Source organism: Dendropsophus ebraccatus, chromosome 6, assembly GCF_027789765.1.
Source record: "Dendropsophus ebraccatus isolate aDenEbr1 chromosome 6, aDenEbr1.pat, whole genome shotgun sequence".
Classification (NCBI taxonomy): Eukaryota; Metazoa; Chordata; class Amphibia; order Anura; family Hylidae; genus Dendropsophus; species Dendropsophus ebraccatus.
The window spans coordinates 37143961-37163161 of NC_091459.1; the positions used below are offsets into that span (position 1 = coordinate 37143961).

General features: G+C 44.1%; 1 protein-coding gene across 1 annotated transcript; it reads right to left on the reverse strand.

The window, feature by feature from the left end:
- Positions 1-2560: 2560 nt before the first annotated feature.
- OSTM1 (osteoclastogenesis associated transmembrane protein 1) lies at positions 2561-12566 on the reverse strand. The gene is made up of 6 exons (XM_069974807.1): positions 12059-12566; positions 8671-8779; positions 6702-6799; positions 6467-6601; positions 4648-4813; positions 2561-3828 (listed from the first exon to the last, which is right to left on the reverse strand). The coding sequence occupies exons 1-6, from the start codon at positions 12398-12400 to the stop codon at positions 3773-3775; spliced, it is 906 nt and encodes a 301-aa protein (XP_069830908.1). The 5' UTR covers positions 12401-12566; the 3' UTR covers positions 2561-3772.
- Positions 12567-19201: the final 6635 nt, after the last annotated feature.

The following is a 19201-nucleotide window of genomic DNA, read 5'->3' on the forward strand; positions in this document are numbered from 1 at the left end:
TGTAGGAAGGGATACTTGCATTTTACAGGAATGTACATGCATATTTTCCATTCCTTTTGGTCAGTGACCAAACATTCCTGTAAAGAGGGCAAACGCTCCTTTTTTTCCTGTGCAACTCTTAAAATTGTAATAGTAACCGCAGGAACATTGACCACGGGAAACAGTCTGGAGCTGATACAGTAGATTGACTGATATGGAGGAGCTTCTAAGGAATACTCTGACTTGTGCAGTCAGTGTGCAGGGAGGCGGAGGAGGTGAGCTTTGACCATTGCCTATTGATAGATCCTGAGTAGGGATGAGCGAACCTGTACATTAATGATAATCAAGGTAATTTTACACGGCCGTGTTTAGTTCGTGCAGCCATTAACATTCAATGTTATTGGCCACATATCTCTCTGTGTTAACAGGAGACGTTTGGCTGTTAACAATAAATTTATCACTACACAAAATATGAGATCAGCTGACAGGTGGGCATTTTCACGCTTGTTGGCTAACCGCTAACATTTTAACACAGGGCCTATGTAATGGGCATTACGAAGACTGCTGAAAAGGGATTTCTACAGAAGAGGCAGTGTCAGACTAGTATGCTTAGTTTCCCTACTAATAAGTGCAGGGTTTCAGAATTATTTTACAAGACAGATACCGGGTAGTAAAATAAAAATTAGAAAACAATTCAGTACAAGTCATTAAAGGGAACCTGTCACCCGGGACGTGGGCGCAGAGCCCGCCTGACCCCCTGGTGCAGCCCCAGATACTTACCCTTTCCTGCAAGTCCCGCTCCTGAAACCAGTCCCGGGACGAAGATATCCCCATCGGAAGCGGTGCGCGCGCGCTTTAGAGATGGGTCCGATGCCCATTGAGAATGACGGCTCCATTTATTCTCTGTGGGCATCGGACTCATCTCTGCTGATTAGCATACAGCGCGCCGATATCTCTGTACCGGTACCAGTTCCAGGAGCGGGACTTGGAGGAAAGGGTAAGTATCTGGGGCTGCATCGGGGGGTCCGGCGGGTTCTGCGCCCACGTCCCAGGTGACAGGTTCCCTTTAATGTAGCATTTTTCCTATGTATGAGTTTGTTTTACATAGACCAGGGGTAGGGAACCTTGGCTCTCCAGCTGTTGCAAAACTACAACTCCCATCATGCCTGGAAAGTCAAAGCTAAATCTTTGGCTGTCCAGGCATGATAGGAGTTGTAGTTTAGCATCAGCTGGAGAGCCAAGGTCTCCTACCCCTGAAATAAACAAAAAAAATAAATAAAACAATGCACCAGTGGATTCAAAATACTCCTTAATATTTATTTGAACACATAGCATTTTCAAGTAAAATATGCTACAAATATACCTGACATATTGAACTATACATATGAATCAATATAAAAAGTCTTCAAATCATAAACATTAAAATGGATTCAGAATTCAAGTACCAAGACCCATGGACGAGTGCAGCTTGGTCCAAGGGCTTACACTGTCTATTACCAGGCTCAATCTACGATAGGAGCTACATATCATCAGTGCAAAGTGAAAATAAAGTACAAAAGGACAGAGTAAGGGGACGTTCACATGTCCCGTGCACAGTCCATAAATACGGATGATGTGCTACGGAATGGAATTCGAAGTTCCCAGCATAATCATTTTTTATGATGCCGGGAGCTCTGAAACTGTCTTTGTGTTGTGTCACTGTGACATTACAGCAGTGCGAAGACTTAAACAGTTTCAAGCTCCCGGCATCACCCTACATTCAGTTTCACAGCACATCATCCATCTTTAGGGACCGTGCACGAAACATGTGAACGCCCCCTTAGGCCCTGTTCACATTACGAAATCAATGCCAACATTCCGTGTGGACCCCCCCCCCCCCCCCCAAATCCTGCCTTCAATGTGTTTAACTGGAAAGGGCTGTCGCGCCTCCGCTTTCCGCCCCTCTCCTTTTAAAGAATTGACATGTCAATTCTTTGAGTGGAGAGGTGCAAGAGCGGAGGCATGCGAGCCCTCCCATTCAAAGAGATTGAAGGCAGGATTTGGCAATTATGTGGTGTAAACGAGGCCTTAGTCTCAACATTGGCAAATATTAAGGCCGCTTGCACACACTCCATAGATTACGGATGCTACGGAGTGTGAAAATGCGGAATGGCATTGGGAACTCCTAGTGTTGAGTATTAGGACGCTGGAAGCTCTGAACCTATTTAAAAACTTCCCACTACTGTAGAGACACAGCAGCGCGGCTATGTCTTTACAGTAACAAGAAGATTTGAATAGGTTCGAACTCCCAGCATCATAATGATGCATGACATCGGAAGTTCCCAATGCCGGCTCGCAGCTTCACGCTCCGTATAATCAATCTACGGCGCGTGTGCATGCGCGGGTGTGAACGCCCTGTTTACCATGGATCCAACTAGTTAGATAAAGCAGTAACAGACACCACTGATTACTCCATTCTTACAGCCTTGAATATATCCCGTACACTATCAAAGCAATTCTGGTTGTGAATAATGACTGAAGAATTTGCTTAGTGGTTACAAATATATATTTTGTACATATAAAAATAAATCACACACAAAAATAAAGAATAGCGTATAATAACCGAACAAGGCAGATAACAATAGTTTAGCTAAATAACTATTTCTTAAAAATACTGGAAAATTAGAAATTTCATTGTGGAAAATCTGGAAAATCTAAGCCGTTTTTGAATGATTTTAATTGGCTACAAAGCCAGGAAAGTAAATTAAAGCCGCTTCACCAGTAAAGCTCTTAACTGCCCTATCCTGTAGTAATGACTTTCAGCCCTACTTAGCATGAATGTGCTCAAAAAGCCACTGATTACGGAATCAAAGCTGTCATTCTGTAACTTGGCAGATGTAAACCAGCTTTTATTAGCATAAATGAAAGATTGCTTTGAACAGCTCTCAATCATATGATTCATCAAATCAAGGTAATACTTTCAGAGTCTGCACGGTAGGCAGCGGCCTGGCTAATCCAGGGGAGCCGAAATTAGAGCGCTGTGGATGTCAACACAATAACTCCATCCCCTGCAATGATCTCACTGCCTTGTTTCATAGGCTCGTCATAGAAGTAGACATAAGATGTTATTATCACCTTCACAGTCTAAGTGAGAGCAGAATAGTATTGTGCTACAGGAATGATATACTAAGAGGAAAACAGATCAAATCCGCTGACACAAGATCTTAGCGGGCATTTACCTCTAAATGGGGATCTCATTGAATTACCCGCTTGTTTTCACCTTAGAAACTGGATAAACTCCTACTCGTCTCCGGCAACAGCACTCACTGGAGTACAGTCCAATACAGGGTATGTTGCTGGCATATTCCAACATAAAAAACAGCTGGACCAGCCATAAATATGTATCACTAGTCACCAATGTAAACGTGTATATATGACATTGATTTGGATTGAAAATTTTAAAGTAAAATGTAACACAACCATATTCAACTTCAATGGAATTAAATAAGAACTTTATGAGGAATTCAAAGGTTTTCAAAAGAGTAATAGATATCTATATGATTCACACTTTTTGTAAGTAAATCAGAAGGCATCACTAAAAAAAAAAAAAAAATTAAAAAGAAATGCTAAAACAGATGAAGTCACTCTTCTTCCTTCGGGAGTGAAAGGTTCCTTTGTGTTTGGGACACTTATGATACTGAGGGGGAAAAAAAATCTTCTTGTGGTCCTGCATAGAATGTATCAGTGTAAAAAAAAAAAAAAATACAGTGTTTTATCGTCCAGTGCAATACTCCTTTCTTTGCTGTGTGACACTTCAGTTATGTTTGTCCGGTAGGTTTGCTACGTTGGCATTGGACTTAAATCTTTTGGCTGAAATATAAGAGGATACATTTCATTTGATAACATGTAAAGAAATATCAGACGAGATTATATATATTATATATAAGGCAGTGGGGTAGTGGGAATTTGCAATGTTGCATGGCATTGGGAAGAAAAGCAGTACTGGGATGCAAGTTACTTTACTAAAAAGCAGCATACTTGTACTCCCTTAAATAAATGAACATTTGATTTTACCAGCTTTGTTACATGGGACAAGCCCTTTAACCCCCCCCTCCTGCCAGTAAATTAACAATGCTGCAGCCCATGCTTGATGCTGCTGCGTCAACACAGGAACAGAAGCAGAGCCTGTTATCTGCGACATGTCCTGACGGTAGATATGGACATCCGAGGCCTCACTGAGGCCTCTGATGTCCTGGTTATGGAAGCAAGGGAGAGAGGGGAGGCAGAGATTGCAGCAGTGTTCTTCAGGTTATATTATAACCTGGGAATCACTACGGCAATCTCTGCCCGCTCCCTTGCCACTGTCACAAGCCTCCCTGAGCTGCCGACATCTTTAAATACAGTACTGCTATGATCGGTTCTGTCATTTGTCATTTGAGGGGAGTTTGTGACAGCAGCAGGAGATGGAGGGGAATAGGCACAGATTGTGGCTTTAGCCTATAGAATCATTATGATCCCATGGCCTTGGCATTGAGGAATCAATGACCCATGATCATGTCAGGGTTAACATTTTAATCTAGAAATAGAAGACATGGTTCAACAAAAACACAGGCAACACAGCAGCAAAGCTGGGCATTCATAAAACAGATTCTCTCTTTGGTTTTCATTCCCTCTATAGGAAATACTTACGCAATATAAGTTTACGCTTCTTTTGCTCTGAGTGGAGGAAACTGCTAAGATAAAAGACTACGGGTAAGAAGAGAATAAATGCTGACACTGCAATCACTGGAACAGTATCAGTACAGGGTAAGGTGCAGTTGAAAGTTTTGCTCCAAAGTGTGCGCGTGCTGTTCATCTGAAATACAAAATGTATAATCTGCTCAGCAAAAGGGAAAAAATTTAAAATTAAAAAAAAATTGCCCAGTAATTATATACTATATTTAAAATGCTAAAAGGGGTATTCTGGTCAGGTAAAATAGTTGTCCTGGAGACTAACAATTCATTTCATACTTGTTATTATCTTTTTAGTCTCCTTTCCCTAGTTTTATTTTGAGCTGCTGCTTTCTGCTGAAGACACAGAAATCTGTATTAGAGCTGTTCTCTCCCCCTTCCCTTCTGAGATGGCTCATGTAAACACTGACCCTGGTCTCCTGTCTCTGTACTCTGTAATGCTGGGAGGGTTATTCTGAGGTCAAGTTGCTGCTGACCTCACTGTGATTAACCCTCCTAGCATTACAGTGTGCAGAGACAGACAAACACGAACAAGGATTACAAGAGCCATCTCGGAAGGGAGGGGGGAATTACTGTGTTGTCAGGCTACTAGCCCAGTGAAAAAAATTATACTTTAACTTCTGTGGCAGACTCTATAAACAGAATGCCGATCGGACTACACAGAGGGAAGGAGAACTCCCCTGGCGGTCTAGGAAACCAATCGGGACCCTCGTGATCACACTGCGGAAGTCCTGATCGGTAGGTCCTTACACTTAAAACGTTTAAGGGGTTAATAACAATCGCTGCAGTCTGTCAGTAAGTGTGAGGGCCTGGCTGCTAACAGCAGCCGGTCCTCGCCCGCTATGAAGCATGCTCAGCATCCGGGTTGCTGGACATCCGGGCTGCTCCCCCCTGTGGTGCTATTCTTTGAGTGAATCAGTCATAAGTTTATGAATGTGCCATCTTGTCATAAGTTTATGAATGTGCTATATTTTTACTCTCCATAGAATTAAATAAAAGTCATACAAGTCGCCTATCTTTGTAATCGTACTGACTTGAGGAACATAGATAAAATGTCAGTTTTAACATAGGACGAACAGCGTAAACACAAACCCCCCTGAAATTAAAACAAATTTTTTCCAATTTCACCGCAGATAATTTTTTTCCCAGTTTCGCAGCATATTTTATGGGAAAAGTAACTCTGTTGTCGCTAAGTACAATTGGTGTTGCAAAAAAATAAGGGCTCTGTGGATCTGTAGGTGAAAAAAATGCAAACGCTAGGGCCTTTTAAACAAGAGAAGAGAAAAAGAAAAGTGTAAAAAATGAAAATGGGCTCAGTCCTTAAGGGGTCAAACCCATAGGCAGTTGAAAACACAAAGAAACAAAAAGCAAACAATGATCATGTATACTAAAAGAATGCACACAAAAGTAATGTTATTTATAATATACCTCTCTCCGCCTGATCTCTTACAGTAATACTGAAAACAATCACAAGTTTAAAGTGAATGTACGATCAGGCCTGGGCTGAAGCACTGGAGTCAGGCCGACCCACCCGCAGTGGGAGAAATCCCCTGCCCCTCTATGATGTTGACCGGTATTTATATATAGCGCAGGACTTTTTCAAGTAAGTTTTCTGATCATACTTGGCAGGGGCGCAGGGCATAGGTATATGTTTAGGAAGTGTGCTCGGTGATGTACCAGTACATTTACTTAACGCTATATATCGTTTTTTGGAGTGATTGGTTCCCTTTAGCAAAAAATACATACAGCATTACACACACATCCATATACCACTTACAACATCTTCTATATCGATACACAAGGCATTCGAATGCTCCATATTATTGTACAAGTTATTCAGATGTCGGTAACTCCCGTTACAATTCTGGCACACTCTTGAAAAATTGCCTTGTTGTGATGGGGCGGGAGGCTCCTGAAACGAGACCACGGAATGCCGCGCTTAGTAAGCAACACTGCTATGCAAAAGCTATAGGTATGTTACTTAGGTAATAAAATAGTGAAGCAAGAGCTACCTTCATTGTACTGTTGAAGCACTGGATCAAGCTGTCAAATGCCTCCATGAATTCAGATGTGCTGTTTAATACACCTGTGCTGTTCTTCTGTAAGCAATCTAAGAAAAAAAAAAGTAAGGATGACTGAACATCTCTGGCTATTTAACCAAGTGCTGCTTTGTTCTGTTCCGTGACTCCCTAGTGCGCCAAAGAAGCCTCTTTTTAGGCCTACCAGCTGACAAAATGACATGGTTCTCATTGTTTATGTGACATTGTGCCGCTATAGGGCATCACATATGGGTGTGATTGTGCACTTCTTAGCCCACACACGATGTAAAATAGCTGCCCCCTTCCCACGTCGCAGCACCAGTGAGCATAAGGCTTTAGCAGTCTTCTGCTTGGCAGACATCCCTTTTAAGCTCTATTCACTTCAATGGAACTACATTGCAAATCCACACCCAAACTGGAGACAAGAGTCTGAAAAAAGGTGGCCATGTTTTTCTAGGCCTGGATAACCCCTTCCCACCCCATCACATACTGGTACATCCTGGGGTGTGTAGGGGGGGGGTTCATAGAGGGGTCATGCCGTGGACGGCGGCTATTAGCCAACGCAGGCCTATTCTGGCAGATTGCCCCTCCCGCAATGCGATCCAGGAGGAGGCTTCTGGCCAGGCTGTTGGTCAGCGCCGTAATGACGCTGATCCTAGCTTATCACTTGATTACTATGGGCTCCAGCAGCCATTAGTAATCGAGCACTGATCTCATAGATCAACGCAGTACATATGCACTGCACTTATCTCTGTGCAGTGCACATAGAAGTCCCCAAGGGGGAAAAATATGGTTTTTCATTTCATAGTAAAAGTTTAAATCAGCCCCCTTTTCCTATTTTATAAAAAACAATAAATAACTAAATAAATAAGATGTTTGCTATCACCGCATGGAATCACCCGAACTATTGAATTAAAGCATCCCTGATCTCGCACTGTAAGGCTATGTTCACACAACTTATCTTTTCGTAAAATCATGGCCATTGTACAACAGCCGTGATTATTACGAAAAGATACGTCACCTTGTCGCGTACGGGATCCCGGCCGGAGCGTATACACTCCAGCCGGGATCCCTAGCGGCGCCGCAAACAACCAATGTCAGTGTACACAATAGAGCGAGCGGCTCCGGCCGCTTGCTCTTTTGTGTGCTATGGAGAGTTCTGATGCATCAGAACTCTGCGGCCCGAAAGACAGAGACCAACCATTCCGTGTCCGGGCCGGTCTCTTGTATGTATGCACATGACCTAAATGGTGTAAGCATAAAAGCATGCAAAACTGCAGATTTTTGGTCACATCAAATCTAGAAAAATTTTAATAAAAAGTGATTTAAAAGTGTTATAAGAATTTTAAACACATTTATTTATTTTTACTTTTAATTTTTTAAAAGCCGTCAAATAAAATAAAAGTTACATATATAAGTTGCCTATTGTTGTAACCTTACTGACTTGGGGAATATAGAGAACCGGAACGGCATAAATATGAACCCAAAATAAAAATAGCTTTTTCTTTTTTTTTTGGTGTTAACTGCCCATAGCAACCAGTCATACACTTTGATGTTTTGTACTTCTGAATGGAACTTGTCCATTGTGTGCAGCGGCGAATTGGGATGCGGGAGCGCACGGATGCGCCCGAATCTCAAATCAGCGAAAGTGAAGATCAACCGGTTGGGATGATCCTCTCTGACATCTGGCATTTGAATACCGGTGGCTGAAGAAGTTGTATGCAGCCCTAAAGTGTCCAGGAAATCAATGATACAGCTTATGGCTCACAGCTGTATCCTTGTTTTCCAGGCACCCTTAGGACTGCATCCAACTTCTTCAGCCACCGGTAATCAAATGCTGCACGCTTGGGTGTGAACGGACCAGAGCAAGCTCAAGAGTTGCTGATCACTAGTTATGACTGATCTGTGTAGGTAAATTCATTTGATTCCAGGCCATACTTACTTTCACACTTGGAATTACTCCACAAATCATCAAAGAAATCACTGAGCTCCACAATGACCTGGACCCGATCAGATTGCAGCAGTATTGTCGAACAGCTTACTGTGCTATTCTGTAGAGTTGAGCACATGACAAGAAGCAATCAGCAATGGAAACATGAAATCTTGATGTTTAGCGGCTACTCTGTAAGTAATGATAGGCAAACAAACTGTACAACATTTCTTTTATTTTATATATTCATGTATAATAAAGTGTTACTAGAATTTCAATAAACTTTTGATATTTCATAGTAACCTGTCAAAAGTTTTTATCGGTCAGGGTCTGGGTTTCTCCCATCTTAGGCCTCACTCATATGTCCACTAATTTTTCAGGACCGCTTATTGTGTCCACAATCTGCAAAACAAATTAGCCCATAATGCACCCGTAATCCGTTTTTTTTTTGTATATTCCAAAAAGTTTTAAATTAACCCCTCCACAACCGAGGTCCTTGGTCAAATTAATGCAATGTTCCTCTCCGTCTATTAAGAGCCATAGCGCTTTTATTTTTCCACCTAAAAGGCTGGTTGGGGTGTCATGATCTCTAGTTTTTATTAGTATCATATTGGTATAAAAGAAAAATTTGATTCGCTTTTTATAAAATTTTTTCTGATATATAATTTATTTTAAAAAAAACAGCAATCCTGATTTTTTTTTTTTAATAGATCGGACAAATCTGCATGCTATGATATGTAATATGTATAAGACTGCATATACTGATCTATGCCGTAGCATAGATTAGTACTATCGGCAATCTGTTGATAGAGTCTGCTCTCAGGCACACTCTATCTACAAGTGCTGATCCGACAGGACGGAGGTAAGTGTCTTGACCCCGCAAGTGATCAGGGGTCCCGATCAATCAGTGACAGATGCTTAACCTATTACTGACTTCCTTAAGCGACGCAATCGCTATAGATTGCGGTGTTTAAGTGGTTAATGAAAGGCAGCTGCCTGTCATTATGCTGGGCTCCAACACACTGATGTGTGCGAGAACGCTCACACTGAAGTGGCCATGCACACATCTAAAGCCCTTCAGTCAGGAAAGTATATATACGTATTGCTGACGTGAAGGGGTTAAACTGATCCGTATTTTTTGCGGACTTAACATCAAAAAATGTGGATCTCAGACTCCTATTGACTAATCCGTTTCACAATTACGACCCATACTAAAATATATCCTGGGTTTTTTTCGGCATGGATTGTGGATCCGTAAAACTATGAATAGTGTGAAATGTATGGGCCCTAAATTTACAAAATGTGTGAATACGGCTTTACTTTTACAGTTAGTGGGGGCCTGAACACCCAGACCATGACCAATCAAAACGCTCTATGACGCATCAAAAGTTTTAAAAATAATAACACTTTAAAAATCTCTCCCCATTGCATCAGAAACCTGAAGCAAAAAGTTGGTAATTTTTGTGCAATATACAGAAAAGTTGAGGCTTGCACACAAAAAATTGCTATTTTACTTCTTCAATAAACTGGCATGCGAGCGTTGATGAATTCCCCCCATAGCTTTTACAACACAAGGAATGTACTGAGTGGTTGTGTCACATGCTGTACAGGAAGGGAACAATGTTTCGTGTGATGTACTGGAATATTGCTACACATAGGCAGCTCCTTGTCTTACTCATCTTCCTCACTTCTGTTTATTCAGAGGAAAAAAACCCCAAGAATAAGAAAAGACAACTGTTTTGTGGGAGCTCGACGGGCACATTTAACGGTTACGTTAAATATTACCGGTCACGGTAATGTTTTGTGGTTATTCATAGGATATTACTGTAGCACTAGCATGAATGGCCGGAGAACTACGACGGATACAGAAATATAACGGGTCAGTTACAGGGACTGACTTATAAAGGTTCCCTAAACACCTAGCACTTCTGTTGGCAAAGCCAGTATAAAGTGTATGGGGTTCTCCCAAGACTCTACCAACAGAGGATGTCGGTGGACACACGAGTCAGGGGTGATGGAAAATAACTTCCCAACCCCTTTGTTCTCTGAGACATAAGCAACCGCCAGAGCCATCTAGCTGCAAATAACCCCTCCCATCCTGGTTGTATGGGAAGACAGGAGAGATAACTGGACCATGGCCCAAGGGCTTGTCTATATACTGCAAATAGGGGGCTGAAAATTCTACTGCCCCAAAATTTGCATGGTTCTGCAATGATTCTACATGGAAACACCTGGTTTCTTTCTGTTCCTCTCAGCAGTGAAGACCCAGTCAGCCAATCACTGACTAATGGTGCGTTTACACAGACAGATCTGACAGATTTTTTAAGCCAAAGCCAGGAATGGATTTCAAAAGAGGAGAAATTTTAGTCTTTGTTTTATGACCTGTCCTCCGTTTAAAGTCTGTTCCTGGCTTTGGCTTCAAAAATCTGTCAGATAAATCTCTCTGTGTAAAAGCACCATAAATCCGGCCAGTTATTTGGTGGAGTGAGCAATTGGGTCCATCTTGTTTTTGGTGCCCGGATACTAAGGGGTACTCCAGACATTCAGATTTTCTTTTTAAATATTGCTGGTGTTCTCACACTCTCCTCTGTGGTCCTCCTGTCATGTCATTGGGTCCCCCTTTAAATGCTCTGGCTGCGTTTTGGCAGTGACAGCCTGCACGGCTGATCACTAACGGAGGCAGGAAAACAGTGCAGCCAGTGATTGGCTGAGCAGGCAGTCACTTTCGAGACAAGGCCACCTCATAGGTAGCAGTTAGAACATTCAGTGGGGGACATAAAGACAGACAGGTGAAGAGCCCCCAGGGGAGGGTGTTAGGGCAGTATGAGTTCTTTTTTTTCTTTTTTCCCGAAACCCTAGGAAAAAGTCATTATATATATATATCCAGAGTACCACTTTAATTTCCATGCAGAAATCAGTATTTTGTAAAACTAAACTGGCGCAGATTTTAGCGTCCATTAACATACCCTGAAGGTGGGTTCAGACTACGGAATTCTCACTAATAAATCTGCGGAATTCCGTTGCCTGTACACGCTGCTCACGGTCGCGCGCCTTTCCACCGGCTCCATAGACACCATTCTATGAGCCAGCTGATTCCGGCGTGAAAGAATTGACGTGACAATGCGGAATCAGACGGAATTTATCCGCGTGAGATCTGTAGTCTGAACCTGCCCTAAGGGTGGCTTGATTACTTAATTTGGACTGACTTAGGCTATGTTCACACATCCGTAAGTGTGGTCCGCTTTCACGGGTCCTTTCACGGCTGTCTGGCCACATAAAAACACTATATACCAGTGACAAGGCTGTATACAGAAATATATACTGACAATCATGTTTGTAGAAAACCCTGCAGTAATAAGTACCAGCCCCCCAGGCTACAGCTCTAACCCTCCCAACACACCTGTAGGGGTCTTCCAATCTTGTCCATGGTTGCCTTGAGCTGCACATATTCCTTATAGCAGTGTTGGCACAGCCGCACAGGCCTGGCCATGCTCACCAAGCAGCTGCTGAGGGTGGCACTGCTGTTGGCAAATTCATGCAGAAGTGGGAGACACTGGGTAGGGTCCAGGCTGGGAGCAGATGCCAAGGAGTAAGCTGGCAGCAGAGACAGGGAGAGCTGCTCTGCCCATAGGGCCTTGGGTATCAGGTCAGAATCTCCTGCCTCTCCCTGGGGGTCATCCAGCTGCCATTCTGTGCCCACACACAGCCCAGCCAGCACCAGGAGGACTAGGAAACGCATCATGGTGCAGAGCAGTGGTCACACAGCCGGAGCGGACTCCTGCACCCTGTGCATACCGGGCAGCACACACTCACCCTGCACACACACTCACTCACCACCCCCCTGTACACACAGTCTCCTGCCCTGCCACACTCACCACCCCCCTGTACACACACACTCACCCTGCACACACACTCACTCACCACCCCCCTGTACACACAGTCTCCTGCCCTGCGCACACTCACCACCCCCCTGTACACACACAGTCTCCTGCCCTGCCACACTCACCACCCCCCTGTACACACACAGTCTCCTGCCCTGCCACACTCACCACCCCCCTGTACACACTGTACTGTACGGACACTCAGCACTTCCGTGTGCACGGGGCAGGGGGCGGGGCTCTGCTGAGCTAACCCTTTCACTACCGCCTTGGACTCTGCACAGCAGCTGCTGTGGGGGTCACGTGGTTCCTGAGGCGCTGGGAATACCAGCAGTATACAGAGCTGTGCACGGTGTTTATTAGTAGTATATACAAAGTATATACATTACTTATACATAGAAGAAGAAAGTGGAGGCAGGAAGGTTTTCACTTGTCCGCATTTAATAAGCTGCACACTAGGTTGGGGGTTTATAGGGCCAGTCCTGTATGCTGCTCCCCCCCCCCCTCACACACACACACTGCTGAGGTAAAAGAGGAGCAAGATATATCATGTATCCTCAGCTGTATAAACAGAAGGGCACAGCTGGCCCCTATGTCCCAGGACATGCCAAATGGGGACAAGGGCCATAGAAATCAATGGGTACTATACTGTCTGCAATGACAGGTCTATATTTGTGGACTGTATGTTCTGCCATGTTCACACAATGATTTTCAACGGCAGTTATGTGATACTCAAAACCCTTATTTTGAGTATCAAATGACGGTTGTTGTTTAACGTACTTTTTGACGGCCGTCATTACGTCGGTGCATTATTCTAGTTCCGGTTGATGATGGCCATTTTGGTCCATTAAATTTAATTGAAAAGATTGAAAATCTATGTGTGAATATCGTAAAATAATGTCCACCCCGGTCACTTGACAACAGCTGCAAATTAATGACACCAACATTGATTTGACGCCGGCCGTTATTTTATACATTGTGTGAACCTACGGCTGTTGTTTCTATAGACGTCAATGGAAATCATCGAAGACTGAAAATAATGGGCAGCAGTTATTTTACGGTGTGAACATGGCCTTATACTGATGGGTTAAACCTTGAAAAAAAACATATGTCCATCCAGTTCAGCCTATAACACTGGTGTGAAGCTTGTGGCCCTCCGGCTGTTACAAAACTACCATTGCCATCATGCTTGCACAGCTATAGCCAAAGCTATGGTATTAGGCTATGTTCACACTACGTAAAATAATGGCCGTTGTTTTCACCGGCCGGTCTTTTGCAACCAAAACTACGGCCATCGAATTACGATCGTACGGGCTAGTCGTGAAACTAACTTAAAGGGGTAGTGCGGCGGTAAAGAATTATTCACAGAATAACACACATTACAAAGTTATACAACTTTGTAATGTATGTTATGTCTGTGAATGGCCCCCTTCCCCGTGTCCCACCACCCCCACCCGTGTACCCGGAAGTGTGGTGCGCTATACTCACCTGTCACGTGCCGACCCCCGTCTCCGATCTTCAATCAGTGACGTCTTCTTCGACCGGCCGGCGAACAGCTCCGTCTGTTCCGAATGCCGGCCGCCCTCTGCAGTGTCATCCAATGCTCAGCCGCGATTGGCTGAGCATAACTGTGCTCAGCCAATCGCGACTGAGCAGCTGATGACGCGGCCGCGTTATCAGCCACTCAGTCGCGATTGGCTGAGCATAACTGTGCTCAGCCAATCACGGCTGAGCACAGTTGTGACGCGGCGGAGGGGGGACGGGCGGCAGGGATTCGGCCGGCCGTCCGAAGATGACGTTTGGCACAAAATGGCCCTCGACACGGATCAGGTAATGTATAATGCACCAACACTTCTGGGTACACGTGCAGGGGTGGTGGGACACGGGGAAGGGGGCGATTCACAGACATAACATACATTAAAAAGTTGTATAACTTTGTAATGTGTGTTATTCTGTGAATAATTTTCTAGCGCCGCACTACCCCTTTAATTTTGATTCCTAGCATGTTTATAAACGGGATAAAACAGGTCATTTACTTTAAAAACTGCGCCCAGCCCGAGAAGTCACTCAGAAAATTTATTACATCGAAATCAAGTTTAATTCGGCAGATATAAGCTTTACGTTCGTGGCCGCATTGAAATCCACGGCCGTTGTTGCAGTATTACCGGCCGGAAATAATTGACATGTTCATTTTTCACAGGGCCGTATAAACAACGGCCGTTATCTAGGTAGTGTGAATTCAGCGTAGTAGTGTGAATTCAGCGGCCGTAGTTACATTGCATTGCAGTCAATATAGGGGACCTCAAAACAACGGCCGTAATTTGCGGCGCGGACAACGGCCGTTTTTTTACGTAGTGTGAACATAGCCTTACAGTGTATAGGGTGGGTTCACACTACGGAATTCTCGCGGATAAACTCAGCGAAATTCCATCGGCTGTCCGCGCGCACGGCCGCACGCCTTTCCACCGGCTCCATAGACACCATTCTATGGGCTGGCGTATACAGCTAACCACCGAAAGAAGTGACATGTCAATTCTTTCGGCGGATAGCGGAATACGCCGGCCCATAGAATGATGTCTATGGAGCCGGCGGAAAGGCGTGCGGCCAGCCGACGGGATTCCGCTGAGTTTATCCGCGAGAATTTCGTAGTGTGAACCCACCCTAAGGCTATGTTCACATTACGTAAAAGACGGTACTGCAGTAACGACTGGATGATCGTAGGCACCGCAGACTTCTGATGCGGGTGCAAACGTTCTTGCCTGCATCAGAACTCCCCACAGCATACCATGGTCCGGAGCCGCTCGCTCCACAGTGTACACTGACAGGGTTTTCTGCGGCCGCTATTCATTGACATGTCAGTTGTTTGCGGCGGCGCTAGGGATCCCATGTGTATACACTCCAGCCGGGATCCCATAGAAGGCAAGGTAACATAACATAAAGGTTAACAAAAATATACGTTCTGTGAAAATAGCCTAATAACAGTTTTATTGTTAGTATTAGACTTTGTATAGTGTTTTGTTCTGTTAGGTTCCTTTAAATACATCAGGGGGTCCGGCTTAGTTTCCCTGCTTCGCCGTACCAAAACTGCCAAAGGGAAACAGACATTTACACTGATCCCATTCCTATATACATTACCTGTCCATGCTGCAGGGATCCTCTTGCGCTGTGCTTCTCCTTGGCTGAGCAGCCTGTCAGCTCAGACAGGTCACTCTAAAGCTGGAGCGCACGGGACCCTGTGAGAAGCACAGCGCAAGAGGAGCCCAGCATTGATCGGTAATGTATTCTTTGCATATCGCCAGCTGACAGCCACTCGCTGCTATTATACATAGCGATGCGCGGTCGGCGCCTGACAATTATAGGTCCAAACCTATAACAACGATCACCCGAAGACATCGATCATCGGCTGATCGTTGTGTTTATTACACAGAACGATAATCGGCCGCATAGGGCCGATTCGGCCGATTATTGTTCCGTGTAATAGTACCCTAAGACTAGCATATGAGTCTTGAAGTCTTGATAAATCTTATCTCTCTCTCTCTCTCTCTCTCTCTCTCTCTCTCTCTCTCTCTCTCTATATATATATATATATATATATATATATATACAGTAAAACCTCGGTTCCCGAACACCTCGGTATTCGAACAATTCGGTTTTCGAACTAAATTTCCCCCTGAAGTTTTGCTCGTTATTCGAACTTTGCTCGGTATCCGAACAAAACCAGGGGGATAACTGTCATCTGAACTGATGTTCAGCTGACAGTTAGAGGTGTTCGGGAACAGTGAGAGGCAGGAGAGGGCGGCTATTTAAACTTGCCGCCGCGCTCCTGCTCCTCTCAGCTGCAAAGGAAACCCTGTAAAGAAGCGTGGATTTCCCTCATTATGATGGGATTCCCCACTTCTTTACAAGGTGTCCCCCGCAGCTGAGAGGAGCAGGAGCGCGGCGGCAAGTTTAAATAGCCGCCCACTCCTGCCTCTCACTGCGGGGACGCCCTGAAGCCGGTTGCACTGACCTGACACTCCACGTCCCCCCCGCTGGCCCGGAGCTTTTCCTGTATGTATCCCCCGCAGCTGCACGCATCTGCTGTTTTGCCCGCAGCCCTGCTCATCAGCTCCTTAGCTCATCTCCCTGCTGCTCCCCCCACGTCTGCAGGATGAAGGAGAGTCTGCAGACGCGGCAGGGACCAGCGGGAGGAAGCAGCTAAGGAGTTGGTGAGCGGGGCTGCTGGCAGAACAGCAGATGCGTGCGGCTGCGGGGGATACATACAAGAAGAGATCCGGGCCCGCGGGGGGGGGGCCTGGAATGACAGGTTAGTGCGGGAGCAGTGCGGCCGCCTTTTCTCGCATCCCCCGCAGTGAGAAGCAGGAGCGGGCGGCTATTTAAACTTGCCGCCGCACTCCTGCTCCTCTCAGCTGCGGGGGACACCCTGTAAAGAAGTGGAGAATCCCATCATAATGAGGGGAATCCCCGCTTCTTTACAGGGTGTCCCCCGCAGCTGAGAGGAGCAGGAGCGCGGCAGCAAGTTTAAATAGCCGCCCTCTCCTGCCTCTCAGTGTTCCTGTGAACATGGAGCGTTCTTACGCTCTGTGGGCCGGGTGCTCTGCACCTGACCCACGGAGTGTAAGAACGAATTAATAGTTTAACATTGTTCCCTATGGGAATTTACTGCTCGGTTCTGGAACTGCTCGGTTTTGGAACAGCCTTCCAGAATCAATTATGTTCGAGAACCGAGGTACCACTGTATATATATATATATATATATATATATATATATATATATAAATATATCAGTCTGACCACTGCTTTTGGTGATGGTTAGTAACCTAGACAATGAGCTGTCAACAAGGTAAATAAAGAGCAACATATCAGAAGAAGGAGCCAAGTTTGCTAAACGAATCTATTGGCAAAAATATTTAAAGGAGAAGTCCAGTGAAAATTTTTATTAAAGTATTGTATTGCCCTCCAAAGGTTATACAAATCACCAATATACACTTATTACGGGAAATGCACATAAAGTGCTTTTTTTCCCTGCACTTACTACTGCATCAAGGCTTCACTTCCTGGATAAAATGGTGATGTCACTTCCTGGATAAAATGGTGGTTTACAGAGAATGGTCCGAAAAAGAAAAAACATCCAGTGAGCGGCAGTTCTGTGGGCGGAAATGCCTTGTTGATGCCAGAGGTCAGAGGAGAATGGGCAGACTGGTTCGAGCTGATAGAAAGGCAACAGTGACTCAAATAGCCAACCGTTACAACCAAGGTAGGCAGAAGAGCATCTCTGAACGCACAGTACGTCCAACTTTGAGGCAGATGGGCTACAGCAGCAGAAGACCACCCGTTACTAGCATGGTGTACCTAATAAAGTGGCTGGTGAGTGTATAAACAGGAAAAATCAACAGAATATTTATTACCCTGAAACTTTGCTCCCAGACCTCAATAATAAAGAGCCACCCTGTGGATTTTTGGGTCTTGTTTTTTAGGGTATAAACCCACACACCGTATAAGCAGCGTATTTACTGCTGCGATACGCAGCAAACACGCAGCAAATACGCAGCACAAACGCAGCAAAAACGCAGCAGATTATATCTAAATAACTGAACACAGCATCAAATCTGTACCAACAAATCTGCTGCGTATTTGTTGCGTATCTGCTGTGTATACGGTGTGTGGGTTTGTACCCTTAGGGTGTTTTTTAGGCACCAACTTTTGCTTTCAAAAGAGATGAAGTACCCAAACATAAATTCCCTCAAAAGACCCCATTTTTGAAAACCATATCCCACAAGTAATTTACATAGGGGACAATGGCATTTTGACTCAGATGTTCATAAAATGAATTTAGCTGTTAACCCCTTAAGGACAGAGCCTGAAATGGCCTTAAGGACAGAGACAAATTTTATGAATATGACCTGTGCCACTTTATTCATTAATAACTTCCGGATGCTTTTACCTATCCGGTTGATTCTGAGATTGTTTTCTCGTGACATATTGTACTTCACATTTCTGGTAAATTGGAGTCGATACTTAGAACGAATCTTTATGAAAAAATCCAAAATAACGTGAAAAATTGTGAAAAAATGCATTTTTCCAACTTTTAAACTTTTCTGCTTATACAGAAAATGGTTATGCCACATAAATGATATATTAAATAGCATTAGCAACATGTCTACTTTATGTTGACAGCATTTATTAAACTATCTTTCATTTTTTTTAGACAATAGGAAGCTTAAAACATTAGCAGCAAATTTCCAAATTTTCAGTAAAATTTCAAAATCAGATATTTTTAGGGACCTGTTCAGGTTTAAAGTGTATTTGAGGGGACTGTATGTTAGAAAGCCCCACAAAGCACCCCATTTCAGAAACTGCACCCCCAAACTCTGCAAAAGCACATCCATAAAGTTTATTAACCCTTTAGGAGAGTCACAAAAATAAAAGCTAAGTGTGAAAGAAATATAAAAAATCTTAATTTTCTGTGCAGAGATTTTATTGTAATCAAATATTTTTCATAATTATAAGCTTATTACCAGAGAAATGCACCCCAATATTGATTGCCCCGTTTCTGCAGTTTATAGAAATACCCCATATGTGGCCCTAATGCGCTATTTGACGCAACCACAAGCCTCAGATATAAAGGAGCGCCTAGTGAATTTCAATGCCTCCGTTATACTTGG